The sequence below is a fragment of the Monopterus albus genome, unplaced genomic scaffold (genome assembly GCF_001952655.1).
Source record: "Monopterus albus unplaced genomic scaffold, M_albus_1.0 scaffold176.1, whole genome shotgun sequence".
In the NCBI taxonomy this organism is placed as follows: domain Eukaryota; kingdom Metazoa; phylum Chordata; class Actinopteri; order Synbranchiformes; family Synbranchidae; genus Monopterus; species Monopterus albus.
In genome coordinates this window covers 773,820-793,129 of record NW_018128056.1, presented here as the reverse complement: position 1 = coordinate 793,129, position 19,310 = coordinate 773,820, and the positions used below count along the sequence as shown (strand labels likewise).

Genomic DNA, 19,310 nt, shown 5'->3' with positions numbered 1-19,310 from the left:
TGTGCATAGATTGGCCATTATCATGGGGTGATGACCTCTATGCTGGGCCTGGGACAGCTGTCCACAGTTATCACCCAGGTCAATGGAGTACTGGCTAACAAGTGAGACACACATATATAAATTCTGGTTTAAGGAATGTTAACCCTGCTTTAACTGTAGTTGGACAAACAAATGAATTGTTGTCGTTATTTTATCTTACACGTTGTAATACGTGAATGTGTAAAACACATTTCCAGTAAGTGTGATACATATAACTAACTCCATGTGCACATTTAGGCCCCAGTGGAAGTCGGACCTTAACACTTACAGAGTAGAGGCAGCCTGGAAGCTTGGGAAATGGGACCTGCTGGAAGATTACTTGGGTTCAGGTAAAACAACACTTTGAGTTCTGGTCACTTATGATGGGGGCTTTCATTGTTGTTGAAAATGTCAATGCAGCTCAGAACTTTTAATTGCACTACCCTTGTGTCTCCAGACCATCAGTCCAGTACCTGGAGTGTGCGGCTTGGCCAGTTGCTGCTGTCAGCTAAGAAGCAGGATGCTGACACTTTCTATGAGAAGCTGAAGGTTGTGAGAAAGGAACAGGTCGTTCCTCTGTCTGCGGCGAGTTACGAGTGTGGAACCTACCAGCGGGGATACGAGTACATTGTCAGGTCGGTGTGGGTTTTTTTAGAATCTGTAACATTTTGTGTTTTGTTTGTCATTTTGTACTTGGCCCCCTAAAACTGACTTCTCTGTTTAGGCTTCACATGCTCAGTGAGCTGGAGCACACTTTTACTGAGCTGCAGAAACAGCAGGAAATCTCCACCCTCAGTCTCAGCCACGTGCCTCCTCATTGGTCAGATCGACTAGAGATGACCCAGAATTCCTTTAGGGCCAAGGAGCCAATCCTGGCACTGCGTCGGGCCCTGCTCAGCCTGGGATCACAGTAAGGATCGGGGCACATCTGCAGGCACACAGACACACATTATCACTTCTCTTAGTTGTATTAAAGTGTTGTTATTCACCTTAAGTCATGTGTACTTCCCCAAGTCGTGTCCCTCGTATGATCTCATGTTTGGTTTGCAGGTCTGTGTGTAAGGAGCTGGTCGGGGAGTGCTGGCTGCAGAGCGCCCGGGTGGCCAGGAAGGCAGGGCACCACCAGACTGCTTTTAATGCTCTTCTGAATGCAGAGAACATGCACCTGGCTGAGCTGGTGACAGAGAAAGCCAAGTGGCTTTGGTCCAAGGTATAATCAACCTGTAAATTCAACCCATATAACATAAGAAGCAGATTTGTAGCACAAGGCATATTGGTATAATCAATTTAGTTGTACTCTTAGCGAAATTACACTTTTACAGAAAGCACATACACATTTACAGCAACACTAATAGAACCTTTTACGTTGCTCATCAGGGCGATGTACATCAGGCACTGATCGTCCTGCAGAAGGGCGTGGCCCAGTGTTTTCCTGATGATCAGCCACTGAATGACCCTCGCAGCCTGCAGACTAAAGGCAAGGCCATGCTGCTGGTGGGCCGCTTCATGGAGGAGACGGCCAACTTTGAGTCCAATGCCATCATGAAGGCATACAGGGTAACAGGCGTATTTGTAAATCGAATGAACTACTGCACAGTAAATTTAAGTCTCAGATTAAAGACGACCAGCGAGGTTACAAATGCCTATTTCTCAGTGCCTTCACAGTAGATGTGGAGAGATTAGTCGATCAGTAAATATTGTTTATTGTTTATTGTCTATTTTGTTTATCAACTTGTAGCTAAAGTACTTTTTCAAGGTAAAATGCCAAAAATGTCCTATTCAGCTTTTACAATTTTGTGGCATTTTTTAAAGAGATTTTTATTTAGGAACAAATGTATTGGTCTAACAAAACACTAATGCTGTGTGTGGTGTTTTTTTAGGATGTGACCAACCTTCTGCCTGAGTGGGAGGATGGAAACTTCTACCTGGCTAAGTACTATGACAAAGTGATGCCAATGGTGACTGATAACAAGCTGGAGAAACAGGGGAACCTCATCCGATACATTGTTACATACTTTGGAAAGTAAGAACCGAGTTATTGTTTACAGATGATACCAAAGCATCTGATGGCTGACTTTACGTCACCAAAGGCTCATTAGTTTCTTCATCAACCCTTTGATTTGGGTTGTTTCCCTCCCAGAGCCTTGCAGTTTGGGAACCAGTACATCTACCAGGCCATGCCTCGGATGCTGTCTCTCTGGCTTGATTTTGGAGCCAAGGTGTGTGAATGTGAGAAAGGTGGGTGACCAGTCTTTTCTGTGTAAGTGTAAAATAAAAATTCACACATTGAGATACTTCCAGTGTTTGGCTAGCTCACTAACAGCCCCGTTTAGTTTATGCCTGTTTACTCTTAGCTTTTGACTTTTAACAGTGAAACTATTCTACACCGTATCTCTCCATCGCAGCTGGGCGAGCAGACAGACAGATGCGACAGGAGCTGGGAAAAATCAACTCGGCTATGAGTGAGCACTGTGCGAACCTGGCGCCGTACCAGTTTCTGACCGCCTTCTCCCAGCTCATCTCCAGGGTGTGTCACTCTAGCGATGAGGTCTTTACTGTTCTCATGAACATTGTGGCCAAAGTTTTCCTGGCGTACCCCCAGCAGGCTATGTGGCTAATGACTGCTGTCTCCAAGGTAGGTTTGTGAGTGTGTTTGTCTTTGTCTTTGGTGTTCTGTATTTGAAAGCAGGCTCAGAAACTCTTAAAACCTGTTTGTCTGAATGCCTCTTCTTTTTTTCTAGTCTTCCTACTCCATGCGTATGAACCGCTGTAATCAGATCCTTAAAAAGGCCATTAGTCTTAAACAGTCTCTGGAGAAATTCATTGGAGATGCCACAAGGCTGACTGACAAGCTGCTAGAGCTCTGCAACAAGCCGGTACACAAACTTATATAACATATTTTAAATGTAATTTCACATTACAGTACAACAGGGACAGTAATAACGTTAGCACCAGATTAATGTTTCTGAATGTGTCCTCCAGGTGGACGGGAGCTGTAGCACCCTTAATATGAACGTTCACTTCAAGCAGCTGAAACGTTTGGTGGAGGAGCCGACCTTCAGCCAGATCCTGATCCCATTACAGTTGGTGCTCATCCCTACACTGCCCTCGACAGGTGGAGCGAACACGCAGCACGACCCCTTCCCTGGACAATGGGCATACCTGGATGGCTTTGAAGACACTGTAAGAGATGTTATGAGGGAGTTGATTGTTAGAAGTATTTTGTAGGAATTTGCCTGATGACATCACGAGTCTCGTCACACCCACACACGGTTACAAGCCCATTTAGCAGGGAACAAGTCTGATTTTATGATCACAAAAATCAATTCAAGGTTACTTTACGTGTGTGTAGGTGGAGATCTTGGCTTCCCTACAGAAGCCTAAAAAGATAAGCCTGAAGGGTTCAGATGGGCGGAGCTACACCATGATGTGTAAACCCAAAGATGACATGAGGAAGGACTGCAGACTGATGGAATTCAACTGCCTCATCAACAAGGTGTGTGTGTGTCATTTGATTCAAATTAAAATGTTGTTACTGGCGTAAGTCGTATCAAAGCACCAGTCAAATTGTTCATATCAAGTGTTTGATATTTTATGAGTTAAAGCTTTAGTATGCAACAATATTCTTGTTGTAGAATTTTGCTCTAAAACTTGTGGAGTGGTACTGTCCAAGCCTCCTGTGACCCAAAGTCGTTGAACAGCACTGGCAGCAGTGCAGAGATATTAGTTCCTAAAAGGTTTTGAGCAGGACTGACTTCTTTAACCAATCAGAGACTTTCAGTTACAGTGGTGTGAAAAAGTGTTTGCCCCCTTACTGATTTCTTATCTTTTTGCATGTTTGTCACACTGTAATGTTTCAGATCGTCAAACAAATTTATATATTAGTCAAAGATAACACAAGTAAACACATCATGCAGGTTTTAAATGAAGGTTTTTATTATTAAGGGAAAACAAAATCCAAAACTATAGAGCCCTGTGTGAACAAGTGTTTGCCCCCTAAACCTAATAACTGGTTGGGCCACCCTTAGCAGCAACAACTGCAATCAAGCGTTTTCGATAACTTGCCATGAGTCTTCCACAGCGCTGTGGAGGAATTTTGGCCCACTCATCTTGGCAGAATGGTTGTAAGTCAGCCGAAAACATGGAACAGTGGAGAACCTTCCCAGGAGTGGCCGGCCGACCAAAATTACCCCAAGAGCGCAGCGACAACTCATCCAAGAGGTCACAAAAGACCCCACAACAACATCCAAAGAACTGCAGGCCTCACTTGCCTCAGTTAAGGTGAGTGTTCATGACTCCACCATAAGAAAGAGACTGGGCAAAAATGGTTTGCATGGCAGAGTTCCAAGACGAAAACCACTGCTGAGCAAAAAGAACATAAAGGCTCGTCTCAGTTTTGCCAGAAAACATCTTGATGATCCCCAAGACTTTTGGGATAATACTCTGTGGACAGACGAGACAAAAGTTGAACTTTTTGGAAGGTGTGTGTCCCATTATGTGTGGCGTAAAAGTAACACCGCATTTCAGAAAAAGAACATCATACCAACAGTAAAATATGGTGGTGGTAGTGTGATGGTCTGGGGCTGTTTTGCTGCTTCAGGCCCTGGAAGACTTGCTGTGATAAGTGGAACCATGAATTCTGCTGTGTACGAAAATATCCTGAAGGAGAATGTCCGGCCATCCGTTTGTGATCTCAAGCTGAAGCGAACTTGGGTTCTGCAGCAGGCCAATGATCCAAAGCACACCAGCAAGTCCACTTCTGAATGGCTGAAGAAAAACAAAATGAAGACTTTGGAGTGGCCTAGTCAAAGTCCTGACCTGAATCCAATTGAGATGCTGTGGCATGACCTTAAAAAGGCGGTTCATGCCCGAAAACCCTCCAATGTGGCTGACTTACAACCATTCTGCCAAGATGAGTGGGCCAAAATTCCTCCACAGCGCTGTGGAAGACTCATGGCAAGTTATCGAAAACGCTTGATTGCAGTTGTTGCTGCTAAGGGTGGCCCAACCAGTTATTAGGTTTAGGGGGCAAACACTTGTTCACACAGGGATCTATAGTTTTGGATTTTGTTTTCCCTTAATAATAAAAACCTTCATTTAAAAACTGCATGATGTGTTTACTTGTGTTATCTTTGACTAATATATAAATTTGTTTGATGATCTGAAACATTACAGTGTGACAAACATGCAAAAAGATAAGAAATCAGTAAGGGGGCAAACACTTTTTCACACCACTGTATTTCTGCTTGATCAGTAGGTTTTGTTGCATTCTCATTTATTGTAATTTCATGGCAACAAATCTTTGAAGAGCTGGGCAGAGCATGGTGGAGCATAGCAGCTCATAGTAGAGCCTAGTGGAGCAGGGAGAGGGAGCGCTGGGCGGAGCAGAGTGGAATGATTTGGAATTTCATGCTGGTGCTACCTTAAGATACATATTGTAGCTTTAAATTCCCTGTGTATTGCACTTCCTTTGTTATAGATTTTCAGCTAATTACGATTAAGGTGTGATCTTCATTTTTGCTTTGCTTTGTAGAGTTGATTCAATGGTTATTTTACACAGTATGAACAGAAACTGCACAACATAAAAATGACAGTAAATAGATTTATTACATTGGTGTTGTGTGGATCCCATTACATTGTACAGATGTCCCTAATACTGTAAGTCTACAGCATCTGTCTAAAATGTAAAGCTCCCCTCTAAAAAAAGGCATAGAGGAAGTAGTATATGTAATATGTGCACATGTTGGCATTGTGTGTTTGTGTAGTGCCTACGCAAAGATGCTGAGTCAAGGCGGAGGGAGCTACACATCCGAACCTATGCTGTGATCCCCCTCAATGAGGAGTGTGGTATCATCGAATGGGTCAACAACACTGCTGGACTTCGACACATTCTCACCAAGCTGTATAAGGAGAGAGGTATCTTCACATGTAAAGCTTATATATAGATGTAGAAGTAAACAAATTGTCCGCTTATTTGGTCATATTTCTGTGTGTGTTTTAGGTATCTACTTATCAGGTAAAGAGCTGAGGAAGCTTATGCTACCAAAGACAGCTCCGTTTGAGGAGAAGCTACGAATTCACAAGGAGGTGCTGTGTGCTCGACACCAACCTATCTTCCACGAGTGGTTCCTCCGGACCTTCCCTGACCCTACATCATGGTATGACCCGCCCCACACCTCTCCAGCATTTATATTTGTAAGAGCCTCTGTTTCATGATCAGTGCCAGTAATTAAATTTCGTTGTGTGTATGGTTATGGTGCCACATTTGAGAGGAGCAGTTTCAGTTCTGGGTTAAAAAATTCAAGAGTTTTTTTGGATGGTTATGAATGTGAAAAGATCCAATTGGGGGTTAAATATACATGTAGGATGGGGTTAAAATCAGGGCTGAGACTGTGTGTGTTGACAGGTACAGCAGTCGCTCTGCGTACTGCCGCTCCACTGCTGTGATGTCCATGGTGGGTTATGTCCTGGGTTTGGGAGATCGTCATGGAGAAAACATCCTCTTTGACTCTTTCACTGGGGAATGTGTTCATGTTGACTTCAACTGCCTCTTTAACAAGGTTTAACATATTTATATATACATGTTTCAATAGAAATGAAATAGGAGGGAAATAATTTATGCAATACTTTTGTGTATGACTATTTGCTGTCTTCATTTTTCTCATGTTCCTTCTCTCCTTCTGCACTAGGGGGAGACATTTGATGTGCCTGAGGTTGTGCCCTTCCGTCTGACCCAAAACATGGTCCATGCTATGGGACCCATGGGCACCGAAGGCCTCTTCAGACAGGCCTGTGAGGTCACCCTGAGACTAATGAGAGACCAGAGAGAGCCACTCATGAGGTACACACACAAACACACACACATACGACTACTTTGTTGTTTTGTTTGTTGTGTCTTGATGCTTTTCTTTTCTCTCTCCTCTATCCACTCACCCCAGCCAGTTGAGGCAGACAGCCTCCCACCAAGTCCTTGCTCAAAGGGGGTTTGGGTTTTTCTCTAGAATACTGTAAGGTCTAGACCTTACTATACAAAGTGAATTGAATTATATATATTATATGACTATCAGAAATCCTGTAAACCTTGTTTCATAATCTGAGTATATGAAACGATGCTTGAAAAACACTGTAAGCAGAGTAAGTTTATTATGCAAGAAACATATAAGACACTTCTTATGGGATGACTGACTGACAAATTCTGTAAAGTAAAACTTCCTTTTTTGTTTTCCTTCTAAGTGTGCTTAAGACCTTCCTTCATGACCCACTGGTGGAGTGGAGCAAACAAGCCAAAGGACATTCCAAAACTCAAGCCAATGAGACTGGAGAGATAGTTAATGAAAAGGTGTGTTTGATTTATTTATTTAGGATTTCCCTCTGGATGTACAGTATGTTTAAATGCATTTAGAGGAGCGTTTAGGTCTAATATAACCTCAAAATGTCAGATTTTTTTAAAGTAATTTCACTGCATTGTCCCCCTCCTTCTCTGCCAGGCTAAAACACATGTGTGTGACATCGAGCAGCGTCTGCAAGGAGTGATAAAGAGCAGGAATAAAGTTCTGGGTCTGCCTCTGTCTATAGAGGGACATGTACACTACCTCATACAGGAGGCCACTGATGACAAACTGCTCTGTCTAATGTATCTGGGCTGGGGGCCCTACCTCTAAAATGCTTGCCTACATTTATAAAATGAGAGGAAAGCAGTTCAGGAGGGTTAAAGATGCTTACCTGTGATTAAAATGACTGCACAAGACGACCTTAAGTGCCAACCTTAGAGTGCAATTAAAAAGTGCAAAGAGATATCTGCACACACAGATAAATGCTTTATTTTCATTGTACAAAAAATATACAATGAAATTTAGATGCACTTCAGGATACCAATACAAATACAATAAAAAAACAACACTCACTCAGTGCCAGCATATACACTTTAGTGAGTAATTACACTTAAAAGCATCAATAGTTTTGAATAAAATGCAAGATCATTCCTTAATATTAAGTAAAAGCTCTTTTATAATGCTATATTTGTTCTGCTGTTTCCTATTTCCTGTAAACAAGCTATTTGTTACATTGCTGTACATTCTCTTGCAATAAATGATGTTTTTTTTCTGTAGCACTAAGACTGTCAGCTGATTGTTTTAATTCCCTGGCTTTCTCTGTTTTCCATCTTGCACACAGTGGTCCAATCAGCTTACTTTTTTCGCCCCAGCACCAATTAAAGCTTATTAAGTGTTTGCTTATGAAAGCCTTACCAGGCTGAAGGCAGCTTTGTGAGTATATTGGTATGAAATAAGGGAATTGAAATTTCTACAAGTGAGCAATATTTTCCTTGTTTAGTCATGAGTTTGGAAGAGTGTCGGTCTATTTTCCATCATTATGTTTTTACTTTAGTTTCAGTGCTTGGTTGCTGTTACCATTTGCTTTTGATTAGAAGCCTTTAATATTTTTCTCAAATCCCGAAGATCTTACAAACAACACTGGATTCTCATGTGCCCTTGTTTGTATGGTGTAGAATAGCAAGATTATTTTTGCTCTAGTGTAGCTACTGGAGCTTCTCTAAGGAATATATCTAGTGTACCTCTAACGCGCTCTTTACTGTAAAACTATTTATTTTAATGGCTGACAGAGGAGCTGCGGTCAAATTATATTAGAATTATGATCACGGAAAACTACTGAATGTTTTCATTTGGTTTAGTCGAATTACCTCTAGAGCCAGTTCTTTTATTGTGAAAAGTTACAGCCGGAAGTGTTGGGTTCTAAGTATTAAAATATGTCTTCAGTCGAATGTGTATCTTTTATAGACAGCTTAAGTCCATATTTTGCTATTAAATTATTTGATAGCTAACTGGCTGTCAGATATATCAGTATTTGAGATACACACACGCACACACGCACGCCCGTTCGTATTGCATTGTAGGTAACCGGAAGTGGTTGCGTACAGTAGTAAATAAAGTCAACGCGAAAGCGGAAGTGCTCAGCATGGCTGGAGGATAAACCGTCAACAACTTGGATCGTATTTACTTGTTCTGATGGCCGATACCGACGGCTAACACCCGGTAGCTGTTAGCACTTGAGACCATGGAGAGCGCCGTCCGGCTGGGCCGTTAACGTTGTGGGCCACCGGCGACAGGGCGCGACCTTGACGTTGTCATGGATGTGTCGCGGTTGGTCCTGGATGCTGGTCAGTTCATCAACCGGGCTGTTCAGGTAAAAGAAAAGACCGAAAGTAGGGCGAATGCTTTCGGTCGAGAGGCGAATAACCTGTTATTTAAGTAGTCGATATAAACTACTGGTGGCTTTTTGTTTTAAACACTTCAATATCACCCTTAATGTATGGGGCGCCGAATGTAAAATAACACACTAGTTTTCTCACATTTAGCTAAATGTGAGAAAACTAGTGTAAGTGTTATTTTTACATTTGGCGCCCCATTTTAATGATATATATCGAGTCACTGTCATAACGTTAGTAGGTTACAGTGTGTTCATGAAATCATCCAATAAGAAGTGCATAGTGCAACAGATTTATTTCTCAAACTGGTTATATCTTAAATGTTCTGTAATTTCGCTCTAGTACACGGGGGAGAGTCTTGGCCAGGCGGAAAAGACCGAGTTGGACCCCGGTCTGGAAGAGCTTCTGGCCCGGGCAGACGCCACCAAGACAATGACAGACCAGATAATCTCCCAGACTGAGGTTTTACTGCAGCCAAGTCCCAGTGAGTGAGCTTGTTTGTTTATTTATTCCCAGACCTGAAAAGAATCTTAATGACTTACAAAAATCTATAACTATTTAATTAGTAGATAATTGATTGTATTGTTGGTAAAGTCAGGCTGGAGGCGGATTTTCCACAACCTGACAGTAGTTGATATTAATGGCTTTAATAAACTAAAATGTATTAGAAAACAATTTAACCATTAATAAAGCCATTAATCACAGCTTGTAAGGCCTTTAGTAATGCTATCTTACTAGAAAGTGGTACCATTTTTTTGTATGCATGTGCTTAAAGTTAAACTGTGTTTCGAGAGGTTTTTGTTTGTGTGCCTATATTAGTCCTAAAATAACTTATTTGTATTAGACCAATGGCATCTCCTGAACAATTCTAATAAATTGTCAGTGGATTTTTAGAAAACATAGCTGCTTGAATCTGAACTGACCCCTGACCAACAGGAGCACGGTTAGAGGATCGGTTGTATGACCATCTGGACTGGAGTGTCCTGCCTCGGCTTCATGCCCATGACATACTAGGAGATCAAATGACCCAGGCTGGGCTGGAGATTGGGTCCAACACACCCTATGGTGAGTATAAATATTCTTTCAAAGAATCTTTGTCTGAATAGTATCATTTAGACACACACCCATGAATACTTTTATATGCTAGGTAAAAATTATGCCTGCTTTAATAAAAAAAAGGGGTGTATTCTGTGTTTAGGAAATGCATTGTTAAGGTGTGGAGAGGTTCAGAAGCAGCTTGGAAATGCAGAAAGAAAGTTTATCCAAAGCAGTAAAATCCACTTTCTCACCCCTCTGAGGGGTTTCACTGAGGGGGAAGGCTACAGGGTCATACAGGTAAAAAAAAACAAAAACACATACCATCGTGTACAGTATACTGTATCATGACACTGATGGCGACTGAAGGATCTCACATTTTCAGATCTTAGATCTCTGTCACTTATGGTCAGTCTGTTTATAAATGGTTTGTGTCCTAACAAGCATCTGGTTGTTCATAGGATGAGCGCAGGACACTGCTGAACAAGCGTTTGGACTTGGACATTGCTAAAACCAGACTGAGGAAAGCCCACGAAGCCGACAGAGAGGCCAGAGTGAGTTCCGGTGATGTATTTCACTTTTTTTTTTTAGAGTCCCTTTAAATATATATATCCATTTTTTTTCTGTCTCCTTTTTTAAATCATACAGTACATCATCATCTTATTAAACTGCCTCCCTGCTCTTTGCTGTCCTTTTGTCAGAACCTGAATGCAAACCCACTGGCAGATGACTACTTGTCTCATGTCTCCTACATGTTCAGCTTGTTGCGAGTAAAATGGCTAAAGGTCAGTGATGCTAAAGGGAGATCAACATCATGGCTGAACTTGTTGTTTGGTGACTAATTTATTTGTCCATCTCTGTCTCTTTCCTCCAAACAGATGTGGGCTCAGGAAATCTCTCAGGTGAGCTCATGTTTATCACTGTGTGCACATAGGAGCTGTTATAAAAATTCCTCATGCTGTATTAGAGGGAGACTATTCTGATACTGCCAATAGTTATAAAGTTGTATAGAATTGAGTATGGTCCTGTTATATGCAATATTTGTCTTTGTATTGTTTAGTTTATTAGACTTAAGGGACTTGGGGGCTAATGAGAAATTTTCAGGAACAGAGCTGGTACATCGATGACATTCATTGGAAAGACCATAATCCTTGTGGGGGCGGGGGTGGGGTGTAGGCAGAGATGGAGCTGAGGATCTGTCAGAGTCTGTTTGATCGACAGTCAGAAATTACAAGACGAGTTCTGGAAGGACTCAGCAGCACCCACGTATGTAACAACACACACACACACACACACACACACAGTGAAAGATAAAAAGTAAGCTTGATTACATCTGTATTCATTAAATTTGTGGCTTTTTAGCAACTGTCAAATGAGCTGTATACAAATATACGCACAAAATGTGGTATTTTCTGTTTTGGAAAATATACTATGTAATAAACCGTTTTCTGTGGTTTGTCATTCAATATGTCTTTTGTCAGACCAACCACATGCGGAGCCTGACTGACTTTGTGGAGGCTCAGGCCTGTTACTTTGACCAGTGCAACCAACACGCACAGGAGCTTCAGAAACAACTGGCAAGGTTTGTTTTCATGGAGTTAAAAATGGAAGTATGTGATTGATTCTTTATGCAATTTAGAAACGCTACAATGTTTTTTAGCATGTTGAACTTATTATCTTTTGTCTACAAGTTTTATCTAGTACTTTTTAACCTTTGTAAACAATTAATACATAGTTGAAACAAGGCTGTTCTGGACCAGTGAGGAAATGCACTCATGTAATGAGCTTACTGACTTTGTGGAGGCTCAGGCCTGTTTGTTTTGTTTGCTTGGGGAAAAAAGAAGCTAGTTTAAAGCTTGGAAATTATTTTTGTTAGTAAGACCACGCTCAACTTTACCACAAATATGTATCTGTGGGAGAAATCGAGGATATGTGGTTTCACAAAGGAAAACAAGACAGTTGATAATTCATTGTTTCCCCATAAACCACTTGGTTATGATTTTTATTCTCCTTGCAGCATTCCAGCCATCCTCTGCTCCAATAATTGGCAGTCAGCAATTAACAGTGCAGTTAATCAGCCATCGGCAAGCAACCATGTAGCCAACGAACCCCTCGGGTTAAATCGGGTCACTTCGGTTCCCATAGTCGCCCAGCAGCCTTTAGACTTTGACCAAGACTCATGGACTGCAGATCCACCACCTGAAACAACTACAGCCTCCTCTATAACCACACAGCCACCAGTGCAGATCAGTAATAACAATAACAACAACACCTTCTCCACTGCCAGTCAAGCAGCCAGGTTCCATTCAACAGCTGACAGCCAGGCTTCTTCCAGTCAAGCTTTTGATCATGTCTGGATGTCAGCTTCAGACAGGCGCCTAACAGACTAGCTCTTGGCACTCAACAGGAGAGTTAGCACACCTGTGACAGCTAACAGAGCACCTGCTTCAAGCCCAACACCAACGTTTAGTGCAACATTAACCAATGATGCAGACAGTGTGATTACAACAGCACGGTAAATGCAGTAGCCGGTGAAGACCGTAACAGGTACCACGGCTGTTCAGCATCAAACAACCAATGAAACAACTAGTACAAAACCCTTCTTCAGTGGAGATGATGTCCAGGACTCATCATGCAATCAGCATGTAGCGGCCACAATAATTTTAGGATTTAGCCATATTCATATATTATTAATGTTGTGTGAAAACACTGACCGAGTAGCATTCCTCTCTTGTGGCAGTAGATGTAATGCTTCCTGTCCTCAGACTGCAAGTCGAGGCCCAACTGTTCTATCTGTGTGCAAATCTGTGAAAGTAAATCTTCATTTGAACTTTTAGCCAAAAGAGAGAACTAATCAAGCTTCCTGCCAAGTGGATGTGTTTATATTTGTTAGTGTGAGTACATGAATGTCTGTCAGTGACCCACGTGTAGTCTGTCACTTGTGTTTACAGCTCACCCAGAGCTAAGTGTGTGTATAAGTACTTGACATTTTACAAGCTGAGATCATTTGCTATATGAAACATGTCGTGTGTGTTGGGGAGCCCAGGGAGGTGACAAAGTTCTAGGTTTAGTGAGTCCTTTATGTTGTAGCTCAGGTTATGCTGTGCATACTCAGGTTGTTTTCCCTTGACACATAATCAAATCACTTACTTTACCTATGTACCCCCTTAAAGCCCCCCTTATGTGAAATGGGCAGAAGTTTCCATTACCCATTACTGTGGTGTGGGTCCCCCCTGGATGGAAACACACACCTTACTGTAGCACTGGCCCCATTGATGTAATCACCCACTAACTGTCAGCCCTGGGCTTTTGTCCAAATACATAAAGATGTGTGTGGGCTTGGACATTCTGCAGTATTCACATTCTAGCTGCTGCCAGTTTTGAACTAAGTGTGCATGGAGTCATGATTCAGTCATGTGTTGTACATCAAGCTGATGTCATTGAGAGGATGTAGTCTTGACTTCATGATTCATTGAAAATGTGGAAATAAATGTGAAACTGTGATGTCAGTTCAAATCAAGTGTGGATTCTGTCTCTGTTCTCTGGTCGTGGTGTTTCTGATATTTGCTTGCTTGGTCTTTGCTCGTATACTTTCTCATTCCAGCCAAACCTCTCAACCGAGATTTACCCACACAGTTATTTCTACGTTGAGGTCTTCTTCACCTTTTTCCTGTCAGAGGCTATACAAACCAATTAGATCAATTAAGATTGTGAGATGTTGAAATAAGTATAGCCAGGATGCCTGTGATTTAATAAGGCCATAAACACTTCTATCTTCCTACTATATCAGCTTTACATTTTCATTGGGGCCTCGCAGGAGGTTCAGTCAAAGACCGCTTTTCATTCCCACGACTTTTCCTATGACTCAGCTCAACAAGAATAGATTCTCCTCTATCTGTCCCTTGATGCTCGTAAGTGATTTTCCACAACACTGATACAGCAAGTCCCTGTTACATTTGCGCCTTATTTTTTATCATTTCCTTTATGCCCCCTGTTTGTCAGCAGAAACAGCCGCTCTGGTTTTCATAGGATGCTCCTGTGTGGTACAGGCAGGAAGGGAAATTATGTTTTGCAGGTCTGCTTGAGATTTGATTTGATTTGATTTGATTTATTCATTCAAGCATGTAACACATGTAATTTCACACATATCCAACAAATGCTAATCCAATATCAATTTACTTATACCTAGTACATGCTTGAATGGAGTAGGAAGAAGTCAGACTTATCCAGTCCTACCCCATGACATCATCTTACCATCATTGGTTTGCAAGCAGTATCTCTACATAAATAATTCTCTTCTACACCACACAAGTAATATACTAAAAAATTATAACAGAGTGTTAACATTCTTACATAATTGCATTCTTAAATAATTCTCTTCTACACCACACAAGTAATATACTAAAGAATTATAACAGAGTGTTAACATTCATACCCCACACCCACAATGTTCCATCTAATTAATCATTAAGCCTGTTCTTGCATATATCTTGATTGACACATACCTTTATATTTATGTTTAAACTCGTCAATTCTATTACTATTTTTTATGTCCACACTTAAATTATTCCATAGTTTTACCCCACTTATGGAAATACAAAATCTTTTTTTGGTTGGACATATAGCATGAATTTTTAAATTTAACTGACCCCTTAAATTGTATCCCCCTTCCCTTTCATTAAATAGTTTTTGAATTCCACCAGGTAATAAATTGTTCCTGGCTTTATACATAAACACAGCAGTCTTATATCCCACTATATCCAAAAATTTTAGCAATTTAGACTGTATGAAAGCTGCATTTGTGTGATCCCTATACCCCATCTTATGCACAATTCTTATTGCTCATGTACAATGGTTGAAGTGAGCTTTTGTATGTATTTCCCCAGTTTTCAACGCCATACTCTAAGTATGGTAAGATCAATGAAGAATACAAAATGCGTAGTGCTCTCCCGTCCAAAATATATCTGATGAACGAGTTATGAAAACAGAATGGTCTATAATTATATCTGATGCAGTCATGTTCCTCTACCTGAGAGGCACAGATATACAGTATCTAATATTGTTATAGGTACGGTATATTGTTTTATTTATTTTTTTATTTAGGATAATAGGATAAGGAGAATCATCATTTACATGATAAAAATGCCATAAAATGTTGCAGTTAAACAATACTTAGAGTAAACAAGATGATACCAAAATGTTGTGTTGGCTGAGTTAGTTAGTATGTAGTTTGTTCGTCGGTGAAGTTGTACTGCTGTTTTAAATTAGCTGCAGTGTAAATTTTACAGGCTGTTGTCCCATTTATTGCTGCATCTCTGGTTTTGTCAGAACAAGCCAGACAATAGGATCTGGTCTCTTCTACCTCTCTCTCTGAGTAAAATCTGTGCTAATACATGAGGAATACTTTCCAAACTTTCACCATCTCCACCTCTATTTCTTTCCTCCCCACTCTCCTTTGTCAGGTTGTTATATTTTCCTTTCACCTCTCAGCAGTCCTTCCCCTCTCTGGCAGCTGTGAGTGTTTTGTGCGACACCTAAACTGTAGCTGTGCAGATGGGGGAAGTAAACAGTGTCTGGTAGCTGCTGATAAATGTTGCACCTCTGTTATGGAGTCATACTGACCTAAATAAAATGATGATTTCTAAAGTGAAAAAAGAGGTTGAAATGCCTCCGATGAGCATCGAGAAGGCAAAGATGAGAATGCTGCCGAAGACTTTCATATTTTAAATGATTTGTAAGATAAATTTATTGCCTTGCTGATAGGATTACTTGCATTTTCTGGAACTGGGAAATGCAAGGAAATGCACACTTACACTTGAAGTGAGGTATTTTTGCTGAAAGGCACAAAGGAAATTTTCTACAAATTTCCTTTGTACCTTTCCTCACCAACTAGCCATCAGTCTGTCGCCACCTCTCCCCAACTCTTCCTCTGCAGGTTCGCTCTTTTCCTGAGATAAACCTGCCATCTCCCAGCTCATTAAGTCCCTCTGCTACAATTACAGCCTGCCAGAGAGAGAAAATCAGATATAATTATTAGCAGACATGCTTACATCTGCAGGGGGAGCTCAGTCTGGAGGTCTGCAGAGAGTAGAAAGTCATGGCTTTTCCTGTGACCTTAACGTTTTCCTACTTCTGCTGCTTAACCTACTCTGGTGTGGTGTTAACACCTGTTGACCAGAGTGTTCTTTCTAGAAGAATAAGGTCAAATGGCTTCCCTAGAAGAATCCAGTACTCCTGAATCCCCCCTAAAAAGATTAATCAACCATGTCACCAAGTGATAAAATACAGTTACAACCAGAAAGCAAGTTTTGCAGTGTTGCTTAGCAACTCAATTTAATTTCAAGTGGTAAAAACATACTCATTCCAAGCCTAAAGTATAATCCATACTCTATAATGTTGCAACTTTTTTTTAGGTTAAGGGATTTGATGACGATGCACAGAGCAAGACAGCAAAAAGGTTAACCAGGCAGACGGACCTGCAATGAAATGTCCTGTAGGAACGATGTAGATGAGGCTGATGAGGAATTTAAGAGTGAAGCTGCATCTAGAAATGTCCCCCAAAAAACTCATTGGACAGGTTTTTAGATGTAGTCATTGATTTGTAAAAAGAAAAAGAAAAAAAGCTCAAATCATTTTAAAGTATTTTTAGATACATTGACAAAAAAATGTTTTTAAAAGTTGGACTTGTGCTTATTTAGTGTGATGACAGCTTGGTTACCTTACAAGAAGAAGAAAAATCTCCAGCAGAATTCATTTCTGTGCGATTTTTTTGTTGTTGTTGTTGTTTTGTCTTTTTTTTAATCTCTTACAGAGAGTGAATGTGGTGTTGGAAAAGAAAAAGAAGTGTCATCTTTAAAAAAACAAATCATAGACAAAGTTCCCCTTTTTACTGAAACATACAGTATGTGCATATATGCATCATTTTTTTGCTCTCCACAGCACTCCACCCCTGTCCCACCCTCCCTTGTCTTGTTGACTTTATAAATCAGCACCCACTGCAGTTGGCTGACTTTAAAAAGCACTACATATAGTGAAGAGGCTGGAAAACTGGGTGACAAACACATTTGATCACCCCAGATTCTCTCATTAAATTCTTCAGAGGTTCATCATGCATGTGTTTAGGATCTGGCGTATGCTGTGTGTGTTTGGCTTCATGGTTACATCCCTGTGTGTGAATGAGATTGAGTATGAATGGAGCTATGACAACGCCATCTTTCTGGATCTGCACAATGGTGAGTTTTCTTTATTTGTCTTTTTTTTTGGTTTCTGGTTATTTGTTTTCTGCCTATATAAACAGGAAAAAACTGTCCCCACTAAGAACCAGTAAGTGTATTTATTGGCACCTAATTTATACAGTGAAGCTACACTGCCACCAATTCAAATAAATTGTGATGATTTCATTAAGGCTGGTTTGTGTGAATGTTTGTCAGTTGCCCATGGGAATCTTTAATTGATGCTCCACTCTGGTTGGTGTCCACAGGGAAGTCCCCAGTCACACCAGGTCCAACTGCAGATCTCTCTCGCTGGGAAAAGCTTTTCATTGCTCTGGAGAACTCCCACATGATGCAGAACATGCTGTTGGAGTCTGTGGAACAGTGCTGTGGAAGAACGGCTCATCTTGAGACCCAGCTGGACAAGCTGGCCAGGGGGACATGTCAGCAGTGTGCCTCCAGCATGGAGTCAGCATGCAGGGCAGAAGCACAGCAAGAGAGTCTCAGGCTGCAAAAGGTCTTAGTGGAGCTCAGGGAGGAGGAAGCAGAGAGGGAGACAAGGTTAAATGCTACTTTGCAGATGCTGCTGCGCGATACCCACCTGGGGAATTCCTGGCTAAAGCAGCAGGAGGAAGGTAGAACACTGCCTTTGGGAACAGCAGATATGAGGATGAGACACCATCCAACACAAATGCTTGGTGGCTTAGGGGTAGCATTCAGCTTGGGGATGAAGCCGGTCCCATCTGGCTTGAACGAGCAGAAAGTAACTTCACCGATGGACATGGCCACAATGAAAACAACCCTGGTTGCTATAGCAACAGACCTTGAGAAGGCTCATCTGCAGCTGAGCAAAGTGATAAAGCAGGTGGGGACACTGAGGAAGGACAGAGGAGACATGAACTGACCAGAGGGAAGGAATAACAAAAGGATTAACTAGAAATAATGCAATAATGATTTTGCACATACTCAGTTTTACTGTTAATTGTAAAGGGCTTCTCTCTCTGTTTTTTATGTGAGATTTTTTATGTGTGCTGACAGCAAATTCAAATGTACCATAAATGTTGCGGGCTTATATAATGAATAAACAACTTAATCAGACTGAAAAGGTCTCATCTTTTCTCCCACACAACTCATTTTCAGGAGCATATACAGCCACGTACATGCAGACACTTTATTCATTTCTTCATTGTAAAGGTATTTATAATTTTGTTTTATGACATTTTATAAGAGTCAGAGGAATTTGGACAAATCAGAGTGCAGAGAGATGGAGAAAGAAAGAAAGACAAAGTCTGATAGAGAAAAAGAGGAAAAAGAAGAGAACGGCAAAAATCTGTGGTAAAAGAAATATTCAGAAATTCCCAGATAGCATATCTTACTGTAAAAATACTCCAAGTATTAGCAGCTACATTTACCTAACATGTAAAAATACTGTATATGGAGCCAAAAGGACTGGTTAGGAAGTAACTAATATAAAAATATTTATACTTCTAGGTAGGTTAACTAAACAGGACATCACAGTTTATAAAATACAGTAAAGCTACCAAATAAATGAAGTGAAGTAAAATATGTTCTTTAGCTGTGGAGGAAATCAGTAGGAATCAGAAGAAAATGGAAGTACTCATGTAAAGTTCAAGTGTCTCATGACTGTATTCCAGTAACTGTACTTAACATTCTACCTCTGATTAAAACACAGCAACAAAGTACACTTGGACAGTATGTGTATTTAATTAGGCCACAACAATGATATCACACCAAGCATAATGAAAGGCTTACAGCCGAGGCATGAATGCATGCTTGTGCCCAAGCCTATGTGTGTATCTTTC

The 19,310-nt window shown here is 40.9% G+C and overlaps 3 protein-coding genes across 4 annotated transcripts in view; all 3 read left to right on the top strand.

Annotated features, from left to right (window-relative positions):
* Positions 1 to 8,121, top strand: part of atr (ATR checkpoint kinase) — a 26,341-nt gene extending 18,220 nt beyond the window's left edge. For both annotated transcript variants that reach the window (XM_020616634.1, XM_020616635.1), the window contains 18 exons: positions 10 to 101; positions 277 to 368; positions 476 to 653; positions 743 to 928; positions 1,069 to 1,228; positions 1,396 to 1,575; positions 1,899 to 2,041; positions 2,159 to 2,256; positions 2,424 to 2,653; positions 2,760 to 2,894; positions 3,001 to 3,201; positions 3,371 to 3,514; positions 5,784 to 5,934; positions 6,020 to 6,176; positions 6,425 to 6,578; positions 6,708 to 6,859; positions 7,252 to 7,357; positions 7,506 to 8,121. In XM_020616634.1, coding sequence (XP_020472290.1) covers positions 10 to 101; positions 277 to 368; positions 476 to 653; positions 743 to 928; positions 1,069 to 1,228; positions 1,396 to 1,575; positions 1,899 to 2,041; positions 2,159 to 2,256; positions 2,424 to 2,653; positions 2,760 to 2,894; positions 3,001 to 3,201; positions 3,371 to 3,514; positions 5,784 to 5,934; positions 6,020 to 6,176; positions 6,425 to 6,578; positions 6,708 to 6,859; positions 7,252 to 7,357; positions 7,506 to 7,679 — 2,733 coding nt within the window. In that variant the 3' untranslated portion in view covers positions 7,680 to 8,121. The remainder of the gene's footprint in view (positions 1 to 9; positions 102 to 276; positions 369 to 475; positions 654 to 742; positions 929 to 1,068; positions 1,229 to 1,395; positions 1,576 to 1,898; positions 2,042 to 2,158; positions 2,257 to 2,423; positions 2,654 to 2,759; positions 2,895 to 3,000; positions 3,202 to 3,370; positions 3,515 to 5,783; positions 5,935 to 6,019; positions 6,177 to 6,424; positions 6,579 to 6,707; positions 6,860 to 7,251; positions 7,358 to 7,505) is intronic.
* Positions 8,122 to 8,951: 830 nt separating this feature from the next.
* LOC109969627 (endophilin-B1-like) lies at positions 8,952 to 14,405 on the top strand. The gene is made up of 10 exons (XM_020616651.1): positions 8,952 to 9,219; positions 9,584 to 9,725; positions 10,178 to 10,306; positions 10,440 to 10,576; positions 10,738 to 10,830; positions 10,978 to 11,061; positions 11,155 to 11,178; positions 11,453 to 11,542; positions 11,758 to 11,858; positions 12,294 to 14,405. Exons 1-10 carry the CDS (start codon positions 9,163 to 9,165, stop codon positions 12,664 to 12,666), a joined length of 1,230 nt encoding a protein of 409 aa, XP_020472307.1. The 5' UTR covers positions 8,952 to 9,162; the 3' UTR covers positions 12,667 to 14,405.
* A 797-nt stretch (positions 14,406 to 15,202) lies between these two features.
* LOC109969619 (pentraxin-related protein PTX3-like) lies at positions 15,203 to 18,699 on the top strand. Its single transcript, XM_020616641.1, has 2 exons — positions 15,203 to 17,508; positions 17,757 to 18,699. The coding sequence occupies exons 1-2, from the start codon at positions 17,385 to 17,387 to the stop codon at positions 18,389 to 18,391; spliced, it is 759 nt and encodes a 252-aa protein (XP_020472297.1). The 5' UTR covers positions 15,203 to 17,384; the 3' UTR covers positions 18,392 to 18,699.
* Positions 18,700 to 19,310: the final 611 nt, after the last annotated feature.